The sequence below is a fragment of the Syngnathus floridae genome, chromosome 9, assembly GCF_059516105.1.
Source record: "Syngnathus floridae isolate MCC-2025c chromosome 9, RoL_Sflo_1.0, whole genome shotgun sequence".
In the NCBI taxonomy this organism is placed as follows: Eukaryota; Metazoa; Chordata; class Actinopteri; order Syngnathiformes; family Syngnathidae; genus Syngnathus; species Syngnathus floridae.
In genome coordinates this window covers 10888640-10908846 of record NC_142421.1, presented here as the reverse complement: position 1 = coordinate 10908846, position 20207 = coordinate 10888640, and the positions used below count along the sequence as shown (strand labels likewise).

The 20207-nt window shown below is 40.4% G+C and overlaps 2 protein-coding genes across 5 annotated transcripts; one reads left to right on the top strand and one right to left on the bottom strand.

Moving 5' to 3' along the window:
• Positions 1-111: 111 nt before the first annotated feature.
• Positions 112-12266, bottom strand: sack1ha (scaffolding CK1 anchoring protein Ha). 4 transcript variants are annotated; one of them, XM_088385049.1, is made up of 6 exons: positions 12091-12266; positions 7302-7753; positions 7049-7213; positions 5120-5244; positions 1638-4974; positions 112-1543 (listed from the first exon to the last, which is right to left on the bottom strand). In XM_088385049.1, the coding sequence occupies exons 2-6, from the start codon at positions 7743-7745 to the stop codon at positions 1532-1534; spliced, it is 4083 nt and encodes a 1360-aa protein (XP_088241175.1). In that variant the 5' UTR covers positions 7746-7753; positions 12091-12266; the 3' UTR covers positions 112-1531. The 4 variants fall into 4 exon arrangements, with proteins under 4 accessions (XP_088241175.1, XP_088241176.1, XP_088241174.1 ...); XM_088385050.1 differs by having other exon boundaries at positions 7302-7749; XM_088385048.1 differs by lacking the exon at positions 12091-12266 and adding an exon at positions 8597-8850.
• Positions 12267-14048: 1782 nt separating this feature from the next.
• Positions 14049-19531, top strand: mlh1 (mutL homolog 1, colon cancer, nonpolyposis type 2 (E. coli)). The gene is made up of 19 exons (XM_088385065.1): positions 14049-14491; positions 14573-14663; positions 15085-15183; positions 15246-15319; positions 15394-15466; positions 15888-15979; positions 16060-16102; positions 16176-16264; positions 16327-16439; positions 16507-16600; positions 17028-17181; positions 17483-17793; positions 17989-18152; positions 18377-18485; positions 18554-18617; positions 18682-18846; positions 18919-19011; positions 19087-19197; positions 19281-19531. The coding sequence occupies exons 1-19, from the start codon at positions 14385-14387 to the stop codon at positions 19434-19436; spliced, it is 2202 nt and encodes a 733-aa protein (XP_088241191.1). The 5' UTR covers positions 14049-14384; the 3' UTR covers positions 19437-19531.
• The last annotated feature ends 676 nt before the right edge of the window (positions 19532-20207 follow it).

Below are 20207 nucleotides of genomic sequence, written 5' to 3'. Positions count from 1 at the left end.
ACACACACACACACACACACACACACACACACACAATGGGTGGAATGGATTAGTGTGCGTATGTGTGTATGTGTGTATATATACCATCGGAGTTAAAACTGAGATCCAATATTGGCATTTTAAAAGCAATTTATTTTCTCCATTTTGTCTAGAAGACCAGACATCCATTAAAAGTATCTTTAAAATCATTCTATTTTGTTAGTTTGTTTCATTTGACAGGTTTTATAGGTAAGGCACAATTTCAGAAGAATACAAAGGCACAAAAGCTGAGTTTCTTCAATCACAAAATATAAAACAAGTTTGTCATTTACCTCCACATGAACATTGTACATGGTCAGGCTTTGAGGTCCTTTAAGGAACATGTTTTCTTATTGCTACGACAGTAATATAGATAACTCAAACGCTGCAAAAATACACCAATAATGTGACAAAGCTGTTCAGACATTATAACACACACACACAAAAAGTTGGCATTACAATAATTTGACACTGAACAGAGTCTGGAGTTTTTTTTATGCAAATTGCTTTCTTAAAAAGTGGAGCTTATTTATTAATGAATACCTTCATTGCCACATTATAGTCAGTTAAAACAACAAAACTAAGAGACGATTCTTAAAAGTTTATCTAAGATAAATCAGGTTTAAGATGTGATTGCTTCTATCACACTTACGGTCCTCATGTTTCTAACGCGTGATTATTATTATTGGACTAAATATCTTTTCTAAATAGCATTAAGATAACTATACAGTATTGGCATTGTAAATTCTAATTCTAAACCAGCAAGCAGGTGGCTAAGTCTTTCTTACTTTTACAAATGCCTACTTGTGTATTCCGGAGAAAAACAAGTTTAAAAGAAACGTACATGAGCAGAATACCATGACTGCTGCTGAAATATGTAAATGAGGCAATAATGTCATTCTATCACACTTCCAACAAGTCACCAAATGCGGTAACATTTCCATTTGCCCTTAGTTATGAGAGCAACGATGTTGACGTGGGGGCCTGTAGTTACAAGAAAACCCGCTAGATGGCAGAAGATACTTTCCAACAAGTTCTGTTTCTGCACTACGAATAAGTGTCTGACTGGATCGAATTGATTTCTATTTACTGTAGAAAGTTTAGAGTTCATCCAGCTAATTGGTAAGAAACTATGTTGTCTTTATCATCATAGTATATTTTTGAACACCCCCATGTTATAAAACCAGGGCAGGCTCTTATGATCATGATTCTAAACAAGTTCATTCTGGACAAAGTACTGTGGAGAGTAATGTAATAAAAAGCCAAGGCTCCTCAAATAGTCACTTGTAACAAATTGCACTTTACCCATCCATGTCTTTAAAACCGTTTATCACATACTCCATGTGCGCTGTCCACCGTCAGTAAACGCACGCCACACTGACTTAAGTGATAGTGATTGACAAATAGAACCCCTACCCTATTGGTCTTTACTGATCATGTAAAACGTCTTTGTCAGCTTCCTGCTGTACTTCAGTCTCTAATCTTTTCTCGCGGCTTTCTCTCTGGATCCCAGTTAAGAAGTCATCTAAAAGGGAGAGGGGGGGAAAAAAAGTTTTTTGTTATAGAGGTGAGCACAAATATTAATGTGTGAAAAATATTTGAAGAATAATTCAGCTTACATCAAAGCGACTGTAAACTTTCCTCTCCTTCCTCATATTTTGAAGCCTCTCCAGCAGCTTGTCACGATCCTGAGACGAATTTGGCATGTCGCTGCTTAGTGACCCGATCTCTCTTTCTTTTTCCCTCTTGGCATTTTTGTCAGCTTCATCTTCTTTCTCATCATCAGTGACGGGTGACTCCTTTGTAGACTCATTCCTGTTTTGGCTATTTGCCGAAATTTGTTCGAGCAGCAGCTTGGTATCATCTCGGAGGTTGCTGCTCGAGAGCACGCCAGCAGTTGATGAGTGATAACGAGACTGGCTTGACTTTGGCTGCTTGGATAGCTGTGATGGTACCCCATCCTCTGCTGTCGTTCCTGAACATTTATTTTGCCCTGTTGGTTCATTTATTCTTTCACTGTCCTCCATTTTATTTTCAAAAACTGTAGGCGATTTCAAATCTTTGCTGACATCATTTTGATAGTCCATGCTAATGCTATCAAGAGGTGCTGGCACCGTCGTAACAGATGTGTCAACTGAGGTAGGGTGCATTGTTATTTTCTTTCTGTCGTTTGGATTCCCATTGGTTAAAAAGTTGGTGTCTGGAGATCCATGTAATGTTGTCATTGTACTTTCGGCGTGAGTAGGCGAAACAGACTGAACCAACACAGATGGACATGAATCTGGAACATCAGGAGTTGACAATCGTCCCAGGTTAGCGTCAGTCGGGGAAGTTGTTTGCCTTAATTGCTCTTGAGATGAGTCTTCTTTTCGGTCAGATTTAGAATGAATATGAAAGCCAAATATATTGGATTCCAGTGGGACGTCCCCTTTGTCTTGTCTGGGAGATGAGAGGGCACCAATGGGTGACACCCCAGACTCATCTACAGAAACGTTTTGGTCCTGAGCAGCCACTGCCTGTTTCTTCTTCAAAATGGCTTCCTCAGTAGACTGGGTGGGACGAGGAGGGGAGGCACTGACAGATTTTTCCAGGTGTATTTTGTCAGTTAAGGACTGCATACTAGGTGAGTCTATGTTAGAGTCATGAGGACTGGATGTGCTTTGATGGCCACGAATGAAAGCAGTGTTTTCAGAGTTAGAGTTTTTCGCATCTGGCTGCGCTACTTTGCTAGATTGTGGTGCCAGAGTAAGAGAAACCACATTGCTCTTGACCTGTGATGAGTCTCGATTTTGGATGTTAGATGCAGAAGATGATGCTGAATCCCCCGTGGTGGGAGTAAGAACCGGTGATAAGCTTTTATCGGTGCTACGCTTAAGCGATGGAAGATTAGCATGTGTTTCTTTTGTTATCATGGATTGGTGACCAGAGCTACACTCACTCAAGGAAGCTTTGTGAAGCTCTGGATCTTCTGATTCACACTGATGAGTCTCTGTTTCTGCAGAAACAGATAAAGATGCTGCCGTTTGGGTGTTCCCCAATTCTACCTTTTTTAAATCAGTTGGTTGTTCACGTTTTGAGCTTTGGGAGACAACGGTTAGATTACTGACCTGGGCCTCTTGCTTCTTTGCCTGGTGACTGACATCAACAGGTGGCTCTGTAGATTTTGCTTTACTTAAATCTGTTGACGTAACACTTGGTGACATTGACAGTTGGGAAGTCTTATCATCTTTCCTTCCATCATTTGGGCCAGCACTGTCAGGATCAGTTGGTGTTTTCATTTCAGTCTTCGTGCCTTTCTTGTCAGCTTCTGCAGCCTTAGCAGCTTTGCGTTTTGCTGCCAGCTCTTTGAAAAACACGAATCTCTTATCAGGATCACTCATATCGACAGATGACATCTTGTCCACCGAAGACTTGGGTGCTTGATCACGTTTTAACATATCAGATTCAGACCGCTTCAATCTGGATGGTGATGGAGAAACCTTTGCTTGTTCAATATCTGGATGTTGTACCTCGAGATTTTCTGAGGAACTCTTTAAATCTTCCTTTGATGAATCTTTATCCTGTGGTTTATCATTTCCCTCTTGCTTGGATGCTTCCGGGGCAGAGCTATCGAACGACTTTAGGTAACGAGTCCATCCGAAAGCTTCTCTTGCGGCTGACCTTCTTGCAAATGGTAGTTTTGTCTGATCGCCCTCATTTTTGTCACTCTCGTCATCTTGTTGTCCTGCTGTATGTTGCTCTAAAGAGTTAAATATCAGAGATGATCTTAATCTTGAGCTTCTTGGCATTGCTGGATTATATTTTCTCCTAAAGGACTCTTCCTTCCGAAAAGCGGTCGGTTCCTTTTGTTCAGCCTCTTCTAGTTTCTCCCCTTCAGTTGTTGATGATGATTCGGAGGGTGTTGGTGTTGTTTTGGTGTCAGCTGGCCCAGCGGTACTTTCTTCTGGCAATTTATTTGACTGCTCTGGTTCCAATGCAAAAGTTTTGGCATAACATGGCAACTGACTTACTCTCGGTACGACAGGAATTTTAAACTCTCGGACATTTGGGATTTTAGGAATGGATAACTCTGTTGGCTGAACCGTGACGGATGGCTCCTCGAAAGGATCTGTTGCCTGAGGCAGCATCGATGGCAGGCCTTCATCCCCTGGAATATCATGTGCACTAAGGAAGGAGTTAATTCTCCAGTTCCTTAAACCCCGCTTTACCATGGGGTCTTTCCGGTCAGCGTTGGGCTCCTGTAAAAACTGTTTATCATCCGACGTAGGCTGAGATAAACTTGAAGCCAAATCTGCAGGGGGTTGTAATTTCTCCGAGACCTGCTCAAAGTCCACATTCCTGGTGGATGATAAATAGTTAAGCACAGGGTCAAAGTTATCAAATGGCTCCATCTCTTGTGGTAAGCCTGGTTCAGAATACTGATCTGCAGCATGATAGTTTTGGCCCACAATTTTCTGCTGCCCCCTGTGAAACAGCCTTCCCCGGGCCTCAAGGTCTGCTGCGGGTTGAGTCGGGAATGGGTAATTGTACCTGCCGGTAACACCTTCAGCATAAATGTTGCGTTTCAAAGCAGGGTTTTCCATCATTGGAAACTTGGAGTGCCCTTGCTGACTGTACATATCAACAGGACCATGGAAAGAGTCATTTCTTTTCAAGTGTGACATTCTCCAGTCACTTTCCATTTGTTCATCATATGATGGTTTAGTCCAATCATCTGCATGAGGCATGTCCATTGGTAGAAACTTTCTGGGCTCTCTGTACACGAGTGAAGTTATTTTACTTGGGTATTGCCTTTTTTGTAAAAGGCCAATGTCTTCCATGGCAGCAGGCCCATCAATCAATAATGGTTGTGACTGAGCAAAGAGGATCCGAAACTCTTCATCAAAAGTCGATACAAGCTGTCCAAGGAAAAGATGTGCCATACAGCGATGTAGTTTCTCAAAAGACCACATGAAGCTGTGCAGAAGCAAAATAAATACTATATTAATAAATGTTCAGTCTTCCAAGTTCATTTGGACAAACACATGCTAAGTGATGAGTCAACACATTTCATCGCACCTCATTTTTCAATTGTATCAAGTAGGGTAGGTAGGAATGTTACCTGTAGTTGCCACTCAGTACGGCCCTGCAGTCTGTCAACAAGAAGCGATCCATCATCTGACCTTTGAAGGATTTCCCTGAGCGGCAGTGATAAGTGATGCCAGATACAGTTCTTACACGTAGAAACTGCAAAAGAAATATTGTAGTGTTTGTATTCAGATTAAACCAGAATGGGGCTTGGGCTGCACAATATCGCAAAACCATGCAATATACAATATGGTGATTGAATATTGCAATATTGATATTACTGTAATATTTAACATGGTCCTAAAGAAATAACATTTATATAATGATGTCATTACATTTTTTTTCATGCAGAAAAATCTTAATGTATACTTGGCTAATTAATCGAAATTACCCAGATGGTGATGCATATTTAAGCGTGCATCAGACTGATAAAATTCAGATTCAAAACCTACAATTCCATAAGAAACACTGCATGGGCCGATATCACAATATCACTATTCTTTTGATATATTGTCCAGCCCTAATTTGCGCCTTTCATACCTTTTGGGATTCTGGCTGAAAAGTTCAACCTTGCTGTCATCGGATGATAACACATTTGCCTGCATGCATTTTGGAGCATGGCTCGTAAGATGTGACTAAAAATAAGTAGAACATCTGAACTGAACATCAGAGATGTTAAAAATGGTGGCAGATATGTTCTGACTTTCATTCAAATTAGTTTGAATGTGAGTGATGAATTTGGAACACAGTTACTGCGAAGATGTTTACGCACACTTGTGCAGCCATGTCTTAGTTGCTAGTAAATGATATTTACACTCTTCAAAAGCTTTAAAGAAAAATGTATAGTTTATAGATCACATTAATGGTGAAAAATGTTTTGAAATGATTAATCTTGTTTTCATTTCCTATAAAACAAAAAAGATTTGAACAGTGGTGTGTAGACTTTTTAAGTCTGAAATTACCAAACAAGCAACCAAATCAGTTTAAAAAGAAAAAAAAAAAAGGTTGGTGAGTGCAACATCACCTAACCCTAATCACAATGATTTTGTTAAAAAAAAAAAAAAAGTAACCGGGGGAAAATGATTGCATGATACACTTGTAACACTCGCCACACATAACTATAGCTCAGTGAGTTATTTCAACAACTTCTTCCTGCTTTGCTATTGTTGTAGGATGTTTACAACGCTAATTATGCTCCTTTCTCTCACACAATTAGGCTACAATGTTGAAGGCGAGGTCCATGCCCAAACCTGCTCATTTTTTTAATCTGTGTGAACATGATTTGTAGTTCTTCTTATACTTCAGATAACAAACGGCAATTGCTGCTAATAACTCAATTATACAGGGTCGGGCAAAATGATCTGACATATTTGTAGGTTTAATAGAATGCAAATCAATTAAAGAAACAACATTTTATTTTTTTCGAAAAGTACACACTTTTAATGCCATTTTGTTTTGTTTCATTTCATTTTCGAATAATGTTATTTTGTTTCATTACAGTTGCTAACATGAATTTGACCGGTGAGCATCGCGCTTTCATTGTGGAAACGTTTATCAAGAACGAATCTGTAACACACAACGAGCGTTCCGTTTGCGCTTCGGACTTGGTAGACATGACCTGCTCGAAACACGATCTTGTTATGGGTTACTAACTTCAGAACCAGTGGATCAGCATTGAAACGAAAATCAACCAACCGACCTCACACCGCCAGAACTCCAGAAAATGTGGCAGCGGTAAGACCAAAATGACATTATTCGAAAACGAAACGAGAATGAAATGAAATGAAACAAAACGGCATTATATGTACTTTCCGGAAAGAAAAAAAACAAACATTTTTTGTTTCTTTAATTTATTTCCATTTCATTATACCTACAAATGTCTCCGATCATTTTGCCGGACCCTGTAGTTTCTTTTGTTTCCAAAGTAATAATAATGTATATTGTATGGCTTTAAATGACTTACTTGGATACTCTGTAGATTTACTCTGCAGTTGGACACCATGTTTATGAAATAATGCACGTTCTGCTCATCTAAAAGAATATAGACGGCGACGTTTCTCATGGCTGCATTTAAAATGTCGGCAAATATGTCAACATCAGTAAACATGTCCATCACTATGGCAATAACCTGTGGAAGCAAAAACACATATGACAACACTGTGAGGGTCATTCATGTACAGTAGTCTGCTGCCATAAAAAACAAAACAAAGAACAACCTGCTGAGCATTCTTGATAAGTCGCCGGGCCTGCTCCTTGATACTTGGCATGCCAGGCTCAGGAGGGTTAACCAGAGTGGTGACCTCCGTGGGTCCACCAAAAAGATGCAGCTGAGGCCAGCCAAGATCCAGGCCAGGGGCATCCAGGTCCGAGTGTATTGGCCAGTATGTATCCGAGGAGCTGTCTCCTCCACTCTCGAGAAAGGTTTGCTCCTGGTAGGTGGCCTGCTGAGGAAGGCGTGCTGAACTCTGAATATATTGGATCTCGGGTGGAGCCAGGAAATCCACCACATCTGCCTTTTGGAGGAACTCATAATATCCATCCACATTTTCCTCAATCAGTGCATCAATTGCCAGACGATACTCTTCCCGATAGTGAGGAGGAAGGTAGTTGGGGTGCAGGGGATTATCCCCGGCAGAAGAACATTGAGAGCGACGTGCCATACTGCTGGCTGAGGAGATGGTGAGGGCAAAAGAAAGCACAATCATTTAAATGCCTCACATGTGGAACACAAACTGTAAGGTAAAAAACAACACTAACATTAAAATACAGATCTAAATAAAAAAAATATGCACTAGTAAAGGCTTTTTTAACCTTCTACAGAGGCCATTTTGACACCAACATGATTTTAAGAACAATTGTGAGTGACATTCAATGTTAGTATTTACATCAGATATCACAACAAATGTGCAATGTGTAATCACATTGATTCCAAATATTACAGATAATACTGAAAGTAGTACACTTAACCCTTATCGTTTTCCAAAAATAGTAATACGGCATTTGTTCCAACACTGTTATAGACAACAACATATATTCAAATTAGAAAGAGGAATAATATGTAACTTTGTAAACTTATGTAAGTTTCTTCACCCTGTTTTCCTACAATTGGCGCTTTAAGTCAAATGAATGAGAAGAGATGAAATTCCAGTCCGGGATAGTTATGGGTGCGGCTCCTCCCTCTGGCCCAAAACACGAGACTCCATTCGCGAATTTACCAAAAAAACTCTCTTTAGCCGCGAGCCACCCCCCAAAAAGACCAGTGAAAAACATAAAAACCGACAGCCAGACGGACGAATACGGTACAAATAGGCGAGCGAACGGCGCTCGCAAGGCTCCATGTTTAAAAGTTATGTTTCTGTCACCCATCTGTTATGACGACTAACAGGTAAAAACGTTGGCGAAAATGTTTTGGGCCATATGTTAGACTCCATAACGTCACAACACACATAACTCACCACCACATACACACATAAACAAAACAAGTACGTTCAACGTTAATCGGTAAACTTACTGAGCAAACTAACGTCAAATCATCGTCACGGTTCTCGTCCTTTGAACTCGAAACGGGCCATTTTGCCGTGCTTCCGGTCGCTGCCTTGCCAGTCGCGCCCCTAAGAAAAGAGGAACCTGCCGAAAGTGTTCTGACACATCGTCTTTTTTTTTTTTTTTTTTTTGCTCGTCGCCTAGTTAAACCAGTTTATTGTCACGCTGTAGGCATGTAGACGACAAGTGAGCTAACAGTGAGAAGTGCAGGGGGGTCAACCGAGCGCCGCCCCCTCTCTATCCCTCCCTCTTCTCTCTCTCTCTCTCTCTCTCTCCCTCTCTCTCAGTCTACTGTCACCCTCCCTTCTTACTTTCCTCTTTGTGGTTTTAGGAAGCTACTTGAACCTTCTCAGAAAATACAAGTCAGTCAATGGATAGAAGGATCGGCGTCGATATGGGCATTGAAAATGGCAAGAAACAGAAAAACCGAAAAACATTTTAACCTGTTTACCAAACCAATAGCTGAACCATAATCTGTTTGTTTTCTGCACTGTCAATTTGAAATACAAAGATCCCTTGCTACTTCGCGTTTCGTTTATCGCGGCTTCACTACATCGCAGATTTTTTTTCTAAATTAAAAAAACATTTAAAATTCAAAATAAAACTTCTAAATTGAGGAAACGTGTCTAACCTTTAGGACAATGTAGTATTTCTCCAAATGTTCGTTTACATTCCTTTAGAAGTCCGTTTTCGCGTGTTCGCACGATCGCGAATTAGCATCTTTCCGCTAACTCGTTAGCCTGCCCAGTACTTCTTGTTGGTGACCGTACTTAGCGGATTTCACTTAGTGGTGGTTTTTGGAACCAATTATCCGCGATAAACGAGAGATTACTGTAATATCTTGTTTTTTTAATAAAGGATGGAAATTAGAACAAGTTTTAAAAATCAGATTCTTCGATTAATCGGTAAAACAATCAATACATTTTATATACTGTATTTATTGGTTATAATCATGGTCTCTCTTTCAACCCAGATGAGGAGGAAATCTGACTATTTTTTTGTGGCTACTTACAATAAAGTTTTGCAAAAATAAATAAAATGAAAGAACATTTGTAGTCATGCTCTTCAAGGAAATGAACACAAAAGGTTGTACGCATTTCATTCCTTCCCGTTTGCATAAAGAAGCCACACTTACTGTATTCATGCTGCTTGGGAGGCAAAATCCAAACAATGTGTTTTTTTTTCCTCCCTCAGAAACCGAATTTCAACCACACTGAGAGAAGAGGCCATTACCATGGTAGCTTTCGCGTACACAAATGCATGCCTTCGTACAAACAAAAGCAATTAATTAACACGAGTGGGAGGATCAAACTCACAAACTGGAAGGCAATGCAGCACTTTTCAAATTAGCATGCAGTGCACGTTCACAACTTTAAAATAAATCATACAGTGAGAGAACACAACGCCTCTAACGTTCGCTTCAGATAAAACATGTCAACCTTTCAGGAGCCTGAAAAAAAGCAGCGTCATTAAATTATGCATGTGCGCGATGGTGTACATTACAAATAAAAGGCAATGCTCTTAAACTATCTGTGAAGATGTATTTCTATAAACATCACACAGGAATAGCTCACAGTGTTTAAGTGCTCTGTCAACTTTGAATCTTTGTTTACTTTTCATGCAACATAAACAATTACGTACTACAATGGCCAATGACCAAGGATGATGCATCTTCTCTGATTAAACATCTAGGAATTTGGAATCCAAGGAGTTAAGCACCATGTCTGCATGTTTTGTTTGAACCATAGAAGGAGCGAGAGGGAAAGACCAAATGTTTTGATATTGGGTGAGAGCGAAAATAGCCATGCCTTGTGATGGACTATGATATAACAAAAGTAAAGCAAGTGATGCATGCTATCTGCCAAAGTGGTGAGGTGGAAACAATCCCTTATTGTTCCTTTCTAATACCACCCAAAAAATGTTCAAACTGTTCATAGATAGTTGCTATGGCACACCGTGCACTATTGGACCCTTGGGAACGCTGTGGCTCAGAGCAAAACATACATTCGGTATTTAGTCAATGACTGTGTAGCTGATAGCTTTGGTTATGAAGCATCAAACACTAACCTAGAACATCCAGCTCACCTTTGACCCTCATGAGGACAAATGCTGTAGAAAATGGATGGATAATACTATAAATAACAATAATAATGCTTTTTTTTTGCATTAAAGACACTTATAAATGGCAGTGAAATGAAAATATCAACCATCACAAGATGATAAACAAGTCGGTTCAAGCTTGTTTTTATTTTAAGGCTAGCATGATGAAAATATTCTGTTCATCGTTAGTCAGGGGATCTCCTACTGTTATTGTACGTAAAGTATTGTAAGTACTGAAAGTCTATTTCTGGTGTTTTTTAAAGCTACAGTAGGAAATGTGACATTGGAAAACAAAAGAGAGAAGGAAGCACATGCAGCTGTGAGATTCATTACTGGGTGAAGCCTTTTGTGCAACAGCACCGTTCTCCTGGAGATGAGGTTATACACAAATAGAGAGACCAAGTAAGTGGAAGTCACACAATGATCCATTCATTTTCTACATCACAAAAAGAACAAGGATGAGATGGAGTCAAAATCCGTGGTGGTATATCGTGCACTGATTGCCAATCACTTGCTATGCACCTATAGACAAACAATCATTTTGTGGGAGGAAGCCAAAGTACACGCAAAATATTCGTGCAAACACGTGGACAACATGCAAACTTATACACAGGAAGGCCGGAGGTGAGTTTAAACCATAAAATGTGAGACAGACATGCCACCATTACAACATTGCGAGCCAAAACGTAAACACTGCTCATGATACCACTGTAAACTACAAACCGAACATTGCTGGAAAAGTCACAACAACAAAACTAAATACAATTTTAAAAGGTTTCAGTGACTCACAGCCTTTTGCCATGGCTCAACATTTGTCACATGTGAAATCATGAGGGGGGAAAAAGGACTGTCTCAGTCGAGGATCTAAAAGGCAAACACGTTGCAACTTGATCTGATGGGATTTCACAACTACTTAAAAATCATTCTATGAAATTAAACAAAGACATGCAAGTTTTCATGTTTTTCCTTGATGGGGAACCTGAAGCTTTACATATATATAATGAAGTGTGAACTTTGCATTACAGCCAAACACTGAAAAGCCAGATATCTTGAAGTTTGACTAGCATCTTCATCGAAAGAAAAAACGGTTTCACAATGTGTCATTTGGAGAGGCCATAAAAAATTCCACACACTATTGCATTTCCACAATATCTGATGTTTCTAAGATATAATCCATTTTACTCTCAAGTAATGAACTTGGAGGTGAGATAAACTCCTCTCACTTACTGGAAGAGATTAAAAACAAAAAAGATTTGCAAAACCAGATCACACACTATCGTTAGTGTGGAATGTATGTCAACCATGTATCAGTCACAGTAGCATGAAGGTGTGGAATGATTCCAAGTTAGCTATATGTCTTACCTGCCTTTTAATCTCTGATGTGCCAAATCAGTAAACAGTTCATTCTGTGATCCTCTCAGCCTTTTCGACACTAACCCCAAAACATTTCAAGTTTGACTTTCTGTTCTCTAGCTCGCAATCATATGAACTTGCATACTTTGAAATGCTTGTCACCACAAGTAGCGACCCATGGTAGGTGTGGCTATTGTACTCTGAGCTCAAGCATTCTAGTTACAAAGAAAAGAAAAGAAAAAAAAGGGGGTGTGAGATAGCTGCAACAGTGTTTAAAATGAACAAAAGGGGAGGGGCTTTATTGAACCACCCGTGACCTCTATTAACATTTATTTGATCCTATTCAAATGTAAATGAAAACTTGATGAAAAAATGCTGAGTGATTCACCTTTACGTCATAATGGCTGCCTGATATCATAAACAGTCCATAGCATTATATTTAGCCGTGATGTCTTCCTTCATTTTTTCTTGATTATGTTCGTTTGTACTGTTTGCAGAGACACATCCTGTGGATGCAAACATTTCCGGAGAGTTCTTTCCTGGACTACGTCAAAGACATTCACAGGATGCACATCATTTCCTTCCAATACACATTTGATGTAAAGATATCATTCATACATTACCTATAGCGTTTGTCCTCATTCAGGTCAAAGGTGAGCAAACGCTTGTGGCCCATATTTATCTGCAAGCATAACAATTGAAAGACATTAATGAGTTACAGTTCAAAATAGTTCCTTTCATACTTTCAGTGACATTTCTGGTTATGCCGTGCATCTGCCAAAGGCTCTTTATTATTGACTGTACTGAAACTAAGGCTCAAAAAGCAGCGCAACAAGCTGCGGGAAGAAGTGGCCTTTGCCAAGTTGGTGCTCCCCTGGAATGCTTCTACTGTTTCTATGAAATCAAGCAATTAAACAGCACTTATGTAGACGCCGACCTGGAAAGTAAGGTCATAAATGAAAAATGCACTTGAGGTAGAATGTTAATGAGACCTATAGGTAACAGGTAACAGAGCTGCAGAACTGACATGATTTACTGAAGAGTAATGAAATAAAAATCTCTAAGGGCAACCCATCCGCTGTATACAATTTTCCATTCAAGCCATCGTTGCTACATGGCACGGGTGTCAAACTCAAGGCCCGGGGACCAGATGCGGCCCGCCACATCATTTTATGTGGCCCGCGAAGAAAAATTGTGCATCAAATTCGTGTGTCATTACTCGAATTGCAAATTGTATTCACTTTAAAAGATATCCTTTTTTCAACAATTTGACCAGTTTTTACTAGTCTGATTTGAAAACGAGTTATTTGTCAGTTTGTTTTGTAGCTTATACTGTTTATAATATGAGGTGCTCATATATTTATTTGGGTTGACAGTCATAATGGCCCTCCGAAAAAAACTACGACTACAATGCGGCCCGCGAAAAAGTTTGACACCGCTGTTATATGGTGTTCATAAAGTATGTAAATGTGGCTAAAATCGGCAGAGTATTTATCTAAATGTTTTTTTAAAAATAAAAACTAAACTGCCACTTTTGAGGTTAATTTTGCATTATCTATGTGATGACACGATGAAATGATTACTTTACAATCAGGCTGCACAAAATCCCCAAATCTCCGCCTGATTGAATTACTCAACAGCGCCTCTCCCAGGGGAGCCTCCTCACAGCGTTTCATTTTGATGAGGTCATCCTGCTTGATGACTAAGTTCACCAATGTCATTTTTTTGTAGCAGTAATAAGAAAGAGCACATTTTATATTACCTTACAGAAGAATATCTAAATACCAGGCGCAGCTTCTGGATTACACACATGCTGTACGGAGTATATGTCCACACGTCAAACTCTGGGTGGCAATATGTATAATATCCACGATTAAAGCTACAATAGATTTGTGACGAAGAAGAAAAATAACGTGATGACATCTTTCTTGTGCGACGTAAGACCCCGCCCTATTTTCCTCGCGCGCTGCTGTCCTCAAAGATCGTGAGTACAATCCCAGATGCACTACAATAGTACTATAGCAAAATACCAAAACATCCATCAGCCAAATTTGTGTAAATTAACCTTTGTTATTTTAAATACTTTGATTATATAAACAAAGTAGTAATATCGCAACAAAAGAAACCAAGACAGTGAAATTATAGCAGCTGAGAGTGAGCCATCTTCGTGTATATTATCTCTTGCAACGCAAGTTCCGCCTTGCTGTTAGAATAGCGACTTGTAAACAAACAGATGTAAACAGCATGGCCACAGAGGTTTAGCCGATCAGCACATTAATTGAAGTGGTAGAATACTGTCAACGATGGCGGGTGTCATCCGGAGGCTCGACGAGACGGTTGTCAACCGGATAGCCGCGGGAGAGGTTATACAGCGTCCCGCTAACGCTGTTAAAGAAATGATTGAAAACTGGTAAGTCACACACACCCAGAGCCAGCAGTAAAAGTTTGCGTCCCTCGAAATAAGTGTGTTTTAGGTGTTTAAATGTTACAGTCTGGACGCCAAGGCCACTAACATCCAGGTGACGGTTAAAGACGGCGGACTGAAGCTGCTGCAGATTCTGGACAACGGCACCGGTATTCGGGTAGGCTACATGCAGGGTCGCCCATGCGATGGAGGTCATTATTTTCATGGAACTTTCACATTTAAAAAACGTTCTTATTGTTTGCTTTAAATTAGTGATGATATTATTATTAATAGTAATAATATTATTATTATTTAAAATGCCACATTTTCCCCATTTCAATTGATTCAAGACAAGAAAAGGACAAGGCTATCATAGATAATTTCATACTCAGTTATTCACTGTGCTTAGTATAGATTTTGTAACGTTCACATACCATCGTAAACTGAGGACCCTCCAGTAATTCAAACAAATGCCCTTACTCACAGTTACCATGTGCATCAGTTCGCCTTGCATGAACAAAATGACTAAATTTGTGCAGTACAGAGTGAAATTAAAATTGACATGATTTATGTCCAAGACGTCTTTATTTGTGATACAGAAAGAAGACATGGAAATAGTTTGCGAGCGTTTTACCACAAGCAAGCTGCAAACATTCGAGGATCTCTCTGCCATTGCGACTTATGGTTTCAGAGGAGAGGTGAGTGTTGACACAGAATAATATCCAAAAACTACACACATCTTGCTGGTATCTGTTTGCAGGCTCTGGCCAGTATAAGCCACGTTGCTCATGTAACCATAACGTCAAAGACAGCTGATGCCAAATGCGCCTATCGGTATGGCCACATGTCAAATAGGTCTCACAATGAGGGAGATGGATGACATTGCTCCCCCTTCTTGTACTTTGCAGAGGCACTTACAGTGATGGTAAACTAAAAGGCCCTCCGAAACCCTGCGCTGGAAACCAGGGAACACAAATACTTGTAAGTTGAAAGCTACTAGTCCATTCAAGCATTTTCTATAGGGGTGATTTTGGGCCAGAGGTGCCTGGGACAGGTTGCTTGACATTTCTTTTAAAATCTTCCAATTTTTGCTGATTATTATTATTTTTTTTACAACATATTATAATATATAACAAAAAGAACAACAATCAATTCCAAACCCCACGCTGCCAAATAGATAGATAGATAGATAGATAGATAGATAGATAGATAGATAGATAGATAGATAGATAGATAGATAGATAGATAAAGTTAATAAGTTACCTCAATACTATACCTACCTCAATACAGTCAAGTGCAGAATTTTTGATGGAGGTCATTTTAGTCTTATTACATCAAGCAGGTCTGCCTAACTTTGTGCCCACTTCGAATAAATGCGCTCTTTTGTTCTTTCTGTGCACAGGCGGAAGATCTCTTCTACAACGTGTCCACCAGGAGGAAAGCTTTGAAAAGCCCTAGCGATGAGTACTCCAGGATTGTAGAGGTGGTGAGCAGGTGCTGTTCTTCACATCAGAGTTACTTCTGATAGCACTTTTTCTGTCGTCAATGTTTGGGGATTTGTTTTGTTTTTGTAGGTATGCCATACACAATTCCGGGAAAAGCTTCTCTGTCAAGAAGGTGAGAGAATAACTCACGAATGAATCGAAGTGAATAATATTAATTTTTCCTACAAGTTGTTGTTCTCGTCCAGCAAGGAGAGACTTTAGCAGATGTAAGGACTTTACCCAACGCTTCAGTGGTGGATAATATTCGAGGAGTTTTTGGCAATGCAGTCAGCAGGTATTAGTCAATTGAGGAAGGAACCTCAAACGGTATTTGCTGACTATCGGTGACATTCCTAGGGAGCTGATTGAGGTTGGCTGCGAGGACCAGAAGCTGGCCTTCAAACTGAAAGGCTACATCTCCAACGCAAACTACTCGGTCAAGAAATGCATTATGGTCCTCTTCATCAACCGTGAGTACCAAACACACAGGAAGTGTTGCTCACTCATGAAATGGTTGGGACTGAACGACACTTGCAGACCGTCTGGTGGAGTCGAGCGCACTGAAGAAAGCAGTGGAGACAGTTTATGCAGCATACCTGCCCAAGAACACACACCCTTTTCTTTATCTCAGGTAACAACACGTTTTTAAGTTTGCAAACGACTGTAAGATGTGTCAGAGTTTTTTTTAAATATATATAATGAACATGATTGATATACCCAATATCATTAACATTTCGAGAACTGTAGAAGTTTAATAATTTTGCACCAGAATTGTGGTAACCATATCTGAGGCATTCTAATTAACTGGACTTAAGCATTCTAATTAACTATTATACATTTAGAAATGAAAATCCTTGTAATACCCTGATCATTGCTACAATGTCAGATCTATGGGCTTAAATAGTAAAAGTTGTATTATAACAAAGTATTCAAGTGTACAGTGAAATAAGTGGATATAAAAAGTCTACACACCCTTGTTCAAATGCCAGGTTTTAGTGATTTCAAACTTTTTACATCCACTTAATGTGAAATGCTTTTGTCTGACCTGATCTCTGCAGTTTAGAGATCTCTCCTCAGAATGTAGACGTGAATGTGCACCCCACCAAGCACGAGGTGCATTTCTTACATGAGGACAGTGTCATCGAAAGCGTTCAGAAGCACATTGAGAGCAAGCTGCTCGGCTCCAACTCCTCGCGCACGTACTTCACTCAGGTACAACTGGTGTGTTAGCGTTATTGAGCAGGGCAAAAGTTTGTCGCGATAATACATCGTGTAAGACCAAATTGTAGCATCACGGGCTGAGCTGGAGTTGATTGCAGCTCAACTCGAGTGCGATTGTGTTTTTGCCAAGAAATCTCCAGTTGCCTTGATTGAATCTTTGCAGATTACCATGACCTGATGAAAGATTTTTATCAAGAACACAGTCGGCTAAAAATGAGTTAGGCAAATATTCTACTGTATTTGGCTGGCAGTGTGCTGAGGAATAAACTTGCCTTCCGTTATCTTTGTGCAGACATTGCTGCCAGGGCTGTCTGTGTGCGGAGCAGGTGAGGTCAAGTCCTCCAACACCGCGTCGGAGTCTGCCGAGCGTGTCTACGCGCATCAGATGGTGCGGACCGATTGTCGTGTTCAGAAGCTGGACGCCTTCCTCCAACCAAAGGAAAAGCTCCCTCCCCAGCCCGAACCTGTTGGGCAGAGCGACGTGGATTCTGAGTCCAAAACTGTCGAGCCGAATGATTTGGACATGCTGGAGGCCCTGGACCAGATGGAGGCAGAGCTGTCGAACAGTGAGGAGAGGAGCGATGAAGCGCAGGATGTCCAAAGGTGACTCTTTCCCTTTTGTGTCTGTGTCAGGAACAAAGAAGACAAGCTCTATAGAAAATGAATGAATGGATCGATAGCGTTCAACACTTCACTTCTACTTGTTGAACATTAGTGGCTTTCTACCGCCCCCAACTGGCCTAAATAATTTTCACAAGAAGCTCAACAAAGTCATGAATGACTATAACTTGTCTCAAGTACCAGGAAGCGTCTGAGGAAAGAGCAGCAAGAGGTGGAGGAGGAGGAGACCCGAGAGGGACGCAAGGAGGATCTGACGGCCGCAGAAACGCCTAAGAGGCGAGTCATCAAACTAAACAGCATCAGAGAGCTGAGAGGCGAAATTAACGACAACACTCACAAAGGTATTAATGAGTGCCAGTGAACTCCTGCCTCATTTGCGTTTCTTTTTTTAATCAATGAATCTGCAAGCCATTTATTTTTCAGGGCCACATAGTAGCAATGTAAGACTAATATGATGTTGATCAACACCTACCACTTAAGTTTTGTCCTAAGTGTGTTTCTTTTTGTCATTAAATAACACGTCAGCGAAGAGAAACGGAATAATCCATCTCCTGTGTGCCGCCAGGCCTTCAGGAGATGCTACAGAATCACTCGTTTGTGGGCTGCGTCAACCCGCAGTGGACTCTAATCCAGCATCGTACTAAACTCTACCTGCTCAACACCACAACACTAAGGTCAAGCGTTCGCTCACACAAAACTTACCAAACCATCAATTTACTTGTCATTGTTCACCTTGCTGCAGCCAGGAGCTCTTCTACCAAATCCTCATCTATGACTTTGGGAACTTTGGTGTACTCCGACTATCTGTAGGTAGCAAGTGACCACTGTGTGGCGATGGTTTATTTTTAATGGGCCTTTACACGATTCTAGACACCGGCTCCTATTTATGAGCTGGCCATGTTGGCTCTGGACTCTGAGGAGAGTGGCTGGACTGAGGAGGATGGACCCAAGGAAGGCTTGGCTCAGTATATAGTGGACTTCCTGACGAAGAAAGCAGAGATGCTGGAGGACTATTTCTCTATGGAGGTTGACCAGGTTGAGCTTCATGTACTTAGTCAAACAGTTTTTGGGATTTACTTGTCGTGTAACAACAATTGTGCACTGCAGGAGGGCAATTTAAGAGGACTACCTTTGTTGCTTGACAAGTACACACCCATCATGGAAGGTTTGCCCATGTTCATTCTCCGCCTGGCAACAGAGGTGATGGACTAGTAGTTAAGTCTTCTCATGGATGCTCATGATAGCAGCTTAAGGCTTTTGCTTGGCACTCTGCAGGTAAACTGGGACAATGAAAAAGAATGCTTTCGAGACTTCAGCAAAGAGTGCAGTGCGTTCTACTCAATAAGGAAGCAATACATCCTGGAGGCGGAGCCAGGAGAGCAGCAGGTTAGGGGACATGAGCTGGTTGTCAACAAATGTAGCTTAAAGGTCATCATTGATCTGTGTGTTTTATTTTTTTGTCACGTTAGAGTGCAGAGCTCAACTCATGGCAATGGAACGTTGAGCATGTCCTCTGCAAGGCTTTCCGTTCGCTCATCAGTCCTCCCAAACACATCAGTGAGGACGGCACGGTGCTGCAGATCGCCAACTTACCGGATCTCTACAAAGTGTTTGAGAGGTGTTAGATAAACCAGGAAGCCTCAGAAGCATCAACATCACATGCTGCTCTATTTGACCTTGTGTAACTTTTTGTATGTTGTCATTAAATTTGTTCTTTGTACGTCTGGCTCAAGTGACTCAGTGAGGAAAGGTTTTTGAGCATTTAATTTGGCATTTTTGTTATCCACTTTGAATTCACTAGTGTGGCCTTTGTCATTACAAGACAATTCACCAATTTGTTTTACTACTACTGTATTGAATTATGCTAGTAAACTACTGTGCTGCACTAACTATTAGGAATGTGGCATTTACATTAGCCTCCTCGACCCTACTAGTAGCACCAAAATGCTCATAAGTATGCCTCACTAGTAACAGTTGTTCTATATTGTGCAGAATTATCATGCAGTAGGGGAAGGCAGTAATTGAAAAATAATTTAGTTGTTTCACTACCATGCTACAGTCATTCTACTAGTGCAAGGAATTGTCTAACTAGAGGACAAAATGTGTACTTGTACTACATGAACCTTGAGCACAACATCAAATACAATACCATGAAAAAGTATTGTTTCTTAGTCTTTGACTAATATCTAAATTTGCTTGATGATGGGAAATATCTAAGAGGGACAAACATGCAAAAACAAAAAGAAATCAATCACTTTTTTCACACCACTGTGAATAACTTTCCATAAGGTGGTTCTGAGCAACGTTTAAGTTATGTAAACGACATTTAAAATAACATCACCGCACTTCACTTTTACCACATGAACATTCCACGCCCCAACAGTCATAAGAAGAGA

Excerpts from the sequence above, each read along its gene's own strand:
- sack1ha (XM_088385049.1), bottom strand. The coding sequence starts at position 7,745 with ATGGCACGTCGCTCTCAATGTTCTTCTGCCGGGGATAATCCCCTGCAC. Across the intron at positions 5,245-7,048 it reads TAAATCTACAGAGTATCCAA|TTTCTACGTGTAAGAACTGT; the intron begins GTAAGTCATTTA and ends TTTCTTTTGCAG. Across the intron at positions 4,975-5,119 it reads GTACTGAGTGGCAACTACAG|CTTCATGTGGTCTTTTGAGA; the intron begins GTAACATTCCTA and ends GCTTCTGCACAG.
- mlh1 (XM_088385065.1), top strand. The coding sequence starts at position 14,385 with ATGGCGGGTGTCATCCGGAGGCTCGACGAGACGGTTGTCAACCGGATA. Across the intron at positions 15,184-15,245 it reads CTTATGGTTTCAGAGGAGAG|GCTCTGGCCAGTATAAGCCA; the intron begins GTGAGTGTTGAC and ends ATCTGTTTGCAG. Across the intron at positions 18,847-18,918 it reads TCTCTATGGAGGTTGACCAG|GAGGGCAATTTAAGAGGACT; the intron begins GTTGAGCTTCAT and ends TGTGCACTGCAG.